The following is a 9995-nucleotide window of genomic DNA, read 5'->3' as shown; positions in this document are numbered from 1 at the left end:
ATCACACTGTCTTATAATGTGTCTGTGCCTCTACTGCTAGAAATTAACTTCATTAGAGAAGGAAGGAAAGCCTGCTTGAGATGCTAGGCTCTCTACTAAGGACTTTACAAGGATGCACTCATTGACTCTTCTCAAGAGCCCTGGGAATTATATTCGTATATACTACTGCAATCTCCTTTTTATTGCTGAAGCATGAAAAAGCTAAGGAATTTGATCATGAATATATATATATATATATATTTATACATATATATATATGAATATTGAATTGAAGTATATCTAAATGAAAATGCTTACTAAAAATTATCAAAAATTCCCTTTGACTAAAGAAAATGAACTTTAAATTCAACATGTTCTTTGATGGAGGAGAAAAGCACAAACTTTTCTTTTATCTATTTAATAAAATTTTTTCTTCCTTAAATTTATCAAAAGAAGCAACTAGTTAATGTAGCTAGTACAAGCTTGGCTATCAATTCAGTCTTTAAAAGTTTAATTAGCATAATTATCCTGGCATGGTGTGCCTGAAATCCCAGCTACTTAGAGGGTGGACATAGGAGGATCGTGGTTTGAGGCAGTCCCTGCAAAATGGTAGGGAGACCCTATTACAAAGAACAAGCTGGGCAGTCGTAGCACATGCTTGTAATCCCAGGTAATAAGGAGGCTATCCAGCACAAGGGCCTGAGTTCAAAACTTTAGTATTGCTCCAAAAATTGTAATAGTATTTGTTTGTTATTTTCCCAACAGTAAAATAAATGACTTGCTTCCTCATCTCATGATCTTCAATACATTCCCATGTAAGTGAAATGGTTCAGAATTTTACTGTATATTTGAAACCTCAAATAAACCAGGTCATGCATTAGAATATCAGTTTTAATATTTGTGTTGATGACAATCTATTATTTTCCAAACTCAGAGAGAAGGAAAAGAAACTGCTTTCTGCCTCTAGGCCAAACTTGGAAACCTGTCTTTCTGAGGACCATGTCATCCAGTGGCCTCAGAAGGAGCTAGGGTCTGGCTGTGAATGCTAGGTATGAATAATTCCAAACCCAAATGAACTATGGCTTCTTGGACACTTTCTTCTACAGCAACTGGGGGAAACACATTCTCCTGGCTTTCCTCTGGGGGGCTTTCAGGCCTTATATTAACTGTTTGGTATGGTGAGAGAAAAATTGGGTTTAAAAGCTTTTTAACCCAAAGTGTTTGAACAGTTAATGAACACAATCTTTTTGACAAAAGAAGATGGTGTAAAATTTCCTTCCCTATTTTAAAAAACCACATCTTATTTACATAATATTTTTATAAAGTTCCACCATTTTAGTTTTATTATACTTTTTAGAGCCTCAAACATTGCAGCACAAAATGAAAAGAATTATCCATTCCTCTAGTCCCAAAATCTTTTCTACATTTCTCCAGTTTCCAATATACCTTTAACTTATTTGACTATTTTGTCTGATGGTGAAAAATAAAAATGGTTTCTTCATTTGAACCACTATGCAGACAAATGATGAATTTGCACCTCAAGGTTGAGCAGTTCTATCATTTTAATGTGGGGTAAATAAGTTTCTGAGAGAATGGAAAAAAATCAAAGAACACTGACAAGCCCACAGTTGAGAATAACAACAGAAATTTCAGCAGTAAATAATTATCTTAGTAGATCCTGCAATGTCCATTCAAAACATTTGTAAGAGAATATTAACCAACATAAAACTAATGTAATTTTGCATAGGTAAACAAACTCACAAGATTTGAGAATCATAAGTAACCCACAAATCTGGTGACCATCTGTCTTGATTAATGCCATTAGCCAGTATTTGAAACATGACTATTTGCATTTTAGCTTCTTTCTTCTTTAAATATGGAATTAAGATAAGCTGGATTTTGTATGTATGGTAATAACATAGTTTATGTTACTCATGGAATAAAATAGTGAATTAATTTGTCTAATGGTGAATACACAGATGTGAAGAGTTTTGTTTCTGTTTGAAATCTTCCTACAGTAATTCCAGTTGCCGCACAACTCATTATGATGTGGCTTAGTTGTATATTTGTATAACTATAAATATGTGTCATTGTGTTTGTAATAGAAATACATTTTGGAGAGCAAATCAACTTTTTGGACTTTTGTTATATTTCCAGAAAGAGCAATAAAAATGCTCAAGGGGTAGCATGCTTTAGTAATAAAAAATGCACATTGTTTCACATATTATGCCCATTTTTGCATGGCACCAGGATAGGTCCCCTGAGAGTCATCACTAAGATGCACACAAACAAGAACTTCATTTGACTGCACATTACCCAGGAATTCTCATGTTAATCTGAAAATACTCAAATATTCAAAAATAACAGAAAAGACTCACCTCTAGTTGTCTCTTGAAAGAATTAAAATCTTTCTTGTATAAATGAACAATCAGGACAGGGGGTGGTGCTAAAGGAGTGGGTAGCAGGGCAGGAAACTTTGGCAACTAGGTTTCACTGTGATTTTGTACATAGAATTAACAACATGGGAATTGGTTCCAAAACACACTATGGTGAGTCATCTAAGTGTGGGTGAAAGATTCCTCATATTTTGAGTAGAATAGAAGGGGACCCTCTCTGGGTTGAGGGAGTATGATATAAAAGATTCCATGGAACATTGGGCAACAGTAGGAGATAAGGCACTGGAGGGAAAAAGAAAAACAGTCAACTTACAGCCATTAGTACCTTCTCCATCTTAGAAATGGAATAACTCATTGCTACCACATATTTGTTGTTTCTTTGTCACTAGACTAAGAAATCTTAACGAAAGACTGTTCTGCCATATTTTCCACTGAGCCCGCAGCACCAAGCCCAGTGCACAGCATATTTGCTGAAGAAATAAATAAATGAGTAAACAATTCAGGTAGCACTCATGGGATTAAGGGCAAGTTGGTAAGTGGCCATACCCACATGATAACAATGACAAATCAATAAAAGTTTATGCTAAATGCTGGTGCTGAAATCCAGTTAGCTAACATCTAGAGAAGATAATTGAGTCAATAGATTGTCCTATCTATACATTTTTTTTTCATCAGATCACTGTGATTAGTTTTGTGTCTTTAAATTGGGAAACTAGACAAGTTACTCACTTCCTTTAGCCTTAGTTAACATCCACATGGGATTACACAGTTATACACCAAATGCCTAGTTCCTCCTAGGCATCTCACAAATAAATCCAATGAGCACCAAAGAAATCAGATGAGAGAATATGGACACATCTATGCAAACATATCACCACTATGATGCAAAACAATTTAAAGACCTTTCAGCTCTGATGTGTAATTAGTCCGAGGGACCCATTATTATTGATAATGAGTCTTTTTCACAGAGAAGTTAGACTCCCCAATGATAATGTTGAAGATTAGTAACATTTACAAGTTAAATTAGTTACCAACTATTCTTAAATATTGAACATTAGAATGGCAAAATAGATACTGTGATTTTCATAAAAACACTGTGAAGTAGCCTTTTATTTTGCAGGATTTATACTAAAACTCATTGACTCACAAATACTGTTGATTAGCCAGGGAAGTGTTTCATCCATTGCTTCTCCCTTTGACCTGAAAATGCCAATTTAGTCAAGAATAGGTTTAAATGGAAAACACTATTATGGTTCAGCTGTATTTGCTGAGCTGATCATTGGACTGGTCATTTGCCCAATCTGTTCGAATCTGTTACTTCAAATAGGTAGGTGGAACCAGGCAGTCTCACTGTTCTTCATTCTTCAATTTCCTGCTCTTAATCCACATCTCAGTTTTCTTGTCTAAATAATGGAGGTAAGTGTTGGTAAGGCCTGTTCTCTCTGGCCTAAAGATTACTGTTGAATTTTATAATGATTATTGGTGATATCTGAATCTCTAATCAAAGTTCTCAATAAGGATAATCATTATAATTGTCTTTTCTGTAAAATTTTTTGTATCTGTTAAATGTTATCAGAACATCTTATGATAACATTTTCTTTCTTGTGTTTTAGTGACAACAAGGAGTCTTTATTACTAGATCCAACTCACTATTGTGCATTAAACTTTGTCTCAGGTTCATTCAACTTTGGTATAAAATGAGACCAAAATGCCACTAAATCATGGCTTGAGCTGTACTTATGTGAACAAAACTGAATGGTGCGTGTATCACTGAAGCATTTCAGTCATTGTTTTTTCTTATTTGTATTGATACTCTGTTTATAGAACTACTGTAGCAATAAGAAATTCAGCCCTACCAGATTCTTAATATAATTTTTCATATACAAAAAAAACCCCATAAACAAAACAATAAAACCAAACAAAAAATAAGAACAACTTTCTCTGTTTTTGTCATAATATTATTGTAAACCATTCCACAAGTTCTATATTTGGAACCTTAAACGTCTTGGCCCCAAAGAGTAATAATTATATTGAAACTTTTGGGCAGGTAGGCATTTCTAAATCCTACTAGCATGTAAGAATAAATACAAGGATGATTATAAAAAGCCATCAAACAATATTTTTACAGGTAATATTTTGTCAATTTGTCAGCTGTATGCTCACTATCATTCACATATTTCCAGTTCCAGAATATAGTAGCTATAAAAACTTAAAAATCAAAAAATAAAATCATAATAAAACTAATCTTCCTAGTTTGTGCTTACATCCCAAATTTTAAAAAATCTGTTGTATATGTATATATATATGCTAAAAATGTAAACTTTACTCCAAGAAAATTAACAGGCTACACGGATAAATTTTGGCAAATGCAACTTTATATTGAAGTTCACACATCTGTATCTTAAAGAATGAGACTCACAGAATCTAATGTATTTCTAAAATACCAAAACTCATATTATAAGCTTTCACAAGTTAAAACTAAAATAATTTAAACGACCAATACACTGAATGTGCAGAAAGTATAAACAAGACTGTGCCTTCCGTAGAATAAATGCTTAACAAATTGTGCAGGATGTCATACTAAGGCTGTGGTCTCCCCTTGACAGACAGCTGACTTAAAATATGAACATACATCAACTGCCTGCTTCTTAGAACACGCTAGAATGGGTAGCACACCTCGGAAGAAAATCTCATTATTCCAGGGATGTGCACCTTAATTTTCAAACCATGTGAGGAAAAAGGAAAAAGTATTAAATAATCTTCCATGCACTTCCATATGAATGATCATGACCAATTACTGATTTGATATCCCTTGATTATTTGCTTCAATGCTAAACAAGATGAAGGATACTAGATAACCCTTTAAGGCAACATGTGTTTATTCTGCATTATTTGAACTGCTCAGTTGTGATCAGTTGGTACCATTAGTGTTGCCTCCCAGACCAATATCTAGCATTTGTAAAATATAAATGAATAGGAAAACTTTTATACTAAATCAACCAAAACCACATAATACAGTTCAATGCTAACAATTTCACTAGTAGGTAGGGAAAGTGGTATTTAGAAAGAGAAATGTATTAATACAAAAAAAGTAAACACTAATTGGAATCAGTATACTGCTTTGGAATGCTTCCCCAAACTTACAAGGCGTTTTTAAGTGTGATATTCCAATAATTCATGGCACGTCTTTAGTGAATTACAGTACTTTAAGTCCCCAAATAGTTTAGTCTTTGCAAAACAAAAATAGTATGAAATGCTTTAAAGTCTTCAAACATCTAAAATTAGATTTTATCGACACATTTACCTCATGTCAACTTAATTTATTAAGATGTCCAATGCAATTGGATTTTCAATTTTTTTTTTCATATGTAGTGATATACACAGCATTTAGCACTGATACTTAGCACCTGCTACTTTCATTATCTAGTTTTCAACCACAGAAAGAAACTTAGGGCAGTGGTTTGGTCCTTACTTAATTACAAACCTTCGTGGGCAGTCAGCAGGATCACTCTGAGATTTAAAGTAGGATTATAGGTGAACTATTGCAAAGACTGCAGAGTGTTGCCCAAATCCTTATAACTGCTGATCCCATTCTTGAATTTCTTCTCAAGATATGGCTACAGGCCACAATTGCTTAGCAGAGAAGGTTAGTGTTTCACAAGGCTAAAGATTTACAGACGCTCCCTCATATAACACAGTAAGGTTCCCTTGGTAACCTGGATTTTCTGCAGTACAGAAGGGTTGTGCTGAAACAGCGCCTCAGCTCCCTGTTGGAGAAAATGCAGACAAAAGGATTGATTCCTGCTTGAGCAAAACTCATCCAGACAGCGGCCGTTAGAAATCCCCCTGGTACTACAGGCCCTCTTGCAAAAACTCTCCAATAACAGGCCACCAGGTAGGGGCCCCACAAGGTTAGGAAGAGAAAAGTCATTATATAGAACATTCTGCTGATTCTTTTCTCCATTTTGAACTCGTCTAAGACCAATAGCCTTCTTCTGCCTGTGGTGTTTGCATTTTGCCTGATGCCCAGCAAGGTGGGTGGTGTGGGACCCCTTCCAAATCCCGCTAGCCAATTGGCAGCTGCCTGGCCGCTGGCTCCAGGGCCATGAAAAGTCCAGTTCTGGCTGACTGCTGCTACAAACTGGACTGGCTTCATTTTCCTTCGATCGTGGACAAAAAATATCAGCTTGAGGTAGACAAGCTGTGTGGCTAGGAGGATGAGAGCAAGGAGCAGCATAAATCCTAAGGAATCATTAGCCCTGAAGGAGCGGTGTTGGAAGGTGCACTGATCCTCCTCCCTAATGAATGAGTAAGTGCCCACGTCTAAAACTGGGGGGAACGCCATAGCCACGGACAGAGTCCACACCATGCAGATCACAGCCAGACACGTCCAAAAGGTCAGCCTCTTTGTATAGAAGCGGTGATGGGCGATAGCTAAATATCTGGTGACGCTGACGCAGAAGAGCATGAAAGCAGTATGGAAACAGGACAAAACCCCCAGAAAGGCAATCACTTTGCAAGTCAGAGTCCCATAAGTCCAGGTAGAGCCATTTTTGACAGAGTTGAATACAAATGGAAAACAAATTGCAGATCTGAGGATATCTGAACAACAAAGATCCAGCAGGAAGTAGTAAGGTGCTCTATGCAAGGTCTTATCTTTCACTAGCAAAATGGAGATCAGAAGGTTTCCTACCACGCTGACTCCTATTATGAAACCCAGGGAAGTCAGTTTCAGAAAGGCTGTTAGAGGCGAGAGATTTTGCAAAATGTTGTCAGCTGCATGGCTATAGTTCGCCATAGATGGATGGAGGATAAGGATACAGTCTCAGTCAAGTCTCATGATCTAGATAGAGGAACAAGGAAAAGATAGATCCATACATTTTACTGAAAGTATAATCCACAAAAAGAACTGATTCGATCTGCAGTCATGCTTCCTCTTTTCTTCCATTTGATTTGCCACCAGAATATCTGAAAAAAAAAATGAGCTATCAGTTCTTAAGTTAACAAGCAATGATGTCAGTGCTAACATAAAGCTGTTCATTTTTGGGAAAGCAAATAAAGTTTTAATTTTGAATGCTATTCTTTGTTTTAATAAGTAAATTTTGCTTGAGATTTCAGAGGATTGGCTTGCTTAATTTTCTTAGCTGGGTGAGTTTTAAAAATGTCCCTCTTCTAAAGAACAAACATTTGATGGAGCACCTTCAGAAGAGAAGGAATAAAATGTTCCAGAGTTGTAAAATATGCTAGCCCAAGAATTAATCACTAGTATTGCAATGGAATCAACAAGATTGCTGATAGGAGACAGAGGGGAGGCTAGCTACATTTATTTGAAGTCTGTTAGTTCTGTCAGTGTTTTACAGACAGTTCCTCCTCTTCTACAGATCCAAAGAATCTCTGCAAAATCTATGTCTTTTAACTCAAGTGCTACTGTTCATGCTGCATAAGAGTATTTGTTGATTCATCTTAAACCTAATTTCAATGTTAGACATCAAAATTAATAGGAACTTTCCTCAAGATTTGATGTGATTTAATCTTTTGTCTTTCCTTTCCTACCCCATCCCCCATTTTTGGCAAATCTTGTCTCTTTTAAGCCCACATGATTATTAAAAATGGTTAATGTAAATATTGGCCAGGGAAACACACCCAGGGAATAATGCACTTCCATTTGTAAACCTTGGCTGCCTGGATTCAAATGAATATAACATGAACCTGTATTTATTAGGCAATTAAGCCTTTCTCATTTACAGTGATAATCTTTGTTACAAATAGCAAGTGGCTTTATTTTAAAACAAAATGCACATTGTCTCTAGGTGCCTGGGAGCCACCAGGGAAATCAGCTTCCTCTGTTATTCCCACGAAGCGTGTTTCCTTTGCTACTTCTCACTTGCCCGGAATATGCTCATGGAAGCCCAAGCAAAACTGGATTTTAATTTCCCCACCGGTACATCCCCGGGTAAATACCGATAGCATCATGCAACATTACGAAACCTGAAATCCGCCACCCCTGGATTTATAATGGGGGGTGGAATGGGGGGTGGGGAGGGGGGAGAGGGACAGGGAGAGAGAGAGAGAGAGAGAGGGAGAGAGAGATGCATTACATACGAGAAGATGGGGAGAGAGAATGCCTCTATGCTGCAAGGGAAGGGCTGCCGGAGATTCTCAGTCTAATATTCCCCAGTCTTGCAACGTTTTCCAGAAACGGAGCTCTCATTAAGCCTTACAGAAGATGCATTGTCTGAATGTACTTCCATTATGCAGTTTATTGTCAAAAAAAAAAAAAAAAAGCCCTCAGGGAGAGCTCTTTCCTGGTGAACCTGCAGTTTCATCCACACTGAGCAAACCCCCTCCCTCAGACTTAACCGAGAGTATAGCCTCCTACCTGTTGGTGTTGGATATCCCGACAGACTATAGCTTCTTCTTTCTATAAATTGCTGATTTTTTTCCCCCTAAGTGCCTTGACTGAGCATCCAGGCAGGGCTCGGCGGCGCCTGCGCGCTGGAGCCTCCTTGAGCTCCAGCCGCGTCCTCCCCTGTCGCAGCGGCACCGTCTCCCCCAGTAACGCAGGGGCCGCGGCGGCGGCGCGGTGGCGAGGGCGGCGGCAGGGGCTGCTTCAGCCTCGGTGGAGCCAGCGGGAGCCGCTGCCCGCATCCAGCGCTGACTGCGTTTGTGGAATGCCCTGTCCAGTTCCACCGGCAAAATTAGGCTTTCATCCCCCTGTGGCTGGTTCTGAACTTTTCGTTCCCCGCATTTGAAGTGAGGGGCTTGGACAGGCTCGTTCGGGACCTCAGGCCCATCCTCTTCCCCTAAAACAGCGCACAAAGCCACCGTACCCGGGATGCCCGCCTCCGCCCCAGAGCCCCGAAACCCTCGCCTTCCCGGAACATTGTCTTCCTCTCTTTTAGGGTAGTCCAAAGCATGGGAAGCTTCTTTTAGAATTCTTCTTAGTTGATTTCCCCTGCTGACCTTTGAATTTGCAGGTTAACTGGGGGGATGGGGAGAGAGAGAATGAAAAAAATAAATAAATAAAAAGCACAGTAAAATATCTTGTCAATGGGGAAGAAGGGAGCAGGTTAGGGCAGCCCTGTCTTTGTTAGTCATCATCTATTCTCGAATGCACGCAAATCTGCGTGTAAGTAGGGAGAAGCCCAGTTCAGAGCACTGCAAAAATGATCTACATTCATTCTACCTTAACGGACGTGACTAAACAATCAGGCGTACAAAAATTTTCAATGGCTATTCTTTGCCACCCCACCAAGCAACAGCCTTTCTTTCCCCTCTTCCAAGTTCAGCTGACCAATAGGTTGGTGATGTCAAAGCAGTGTTGTGTATGAGTTCCCCCCCTCTTTTGTTATTAAAGATGAAAAATACCAGGAATATAACGAATACATAAAACTTACACCAGTCCAAAAGGTCCGATGATATCACAAACACCACATAGCCTGACACCTAGGTGTTTAGGGATGTCTCTAGAATCATTCATTTCCTTTTTTTTTTTAACCATTTCCGAAGAGTTTTGTTTGTGAGGGTGGTATGAGATTTTAAACTACTACCCACTCCCACCCCCAAAAAGCGAGCAGACTTTGCTTTCATTAATTCCTAATATAAAACGTCTGCTTCTCT

The 9995-nt window shown here is 38.2% G+C and overlaps 1 protein-coding gene across 2 annotated transcripts; it reads right to left on the bottom strand.

The window, feature by feature from the left end:
* Positions 1-499: 499 nt before the first annotated feature.
* Positions 500-9475, bottom strand: Gpr85 (G protein-coupled receptor 85). Of its 2 annotated transcripts, none has more exons than XM_020153456.2 (2): positions 8755-9475; positions 500-7343 (listed from the first exon to the last, which is right to left on the bottom strand). In XM_020153456.2, the coding sequence occupies exon 2, from the start codon at positions 7171-7173 to the stop codon at positions 6061-6063; it is 1113 nt and encodes a 370-aa protein (XP_020009045.1). In that variant the 5' UTR covers positions 7174-7343; positions 8755-9475; the 3' UTR covers positions 500-6060. The 2 variants fall into 2 exon arrangements, with proteins under 2 accessions (XP_020009045.1, XP_020009044.1); XM_020153455.2 differs by lacking the exon at positions 8755-9475 and adding an exon at positions 8478-8667.
* Positions 9476-9995: the final 520 nt, after the last annotated feature.

The sequence above is a fragment of the Castor canadensis genome, chromosome 2 (assembly GCF_047511655.1).
Source record: "Castor canadensis chromosome 2, mCasCan1.hap1v2, whole genome shotgun sequence".
Classification (NCBI taxonomy): domain Eukaryota; kingdom Metazoa; phylum Chordata; class Mammalia; order Rodentia; family Castoridae; genus Castor; species Castor canadensis.
This window is presented reverse-complemented; position numbering and strand designations above follow the sequence as displayed.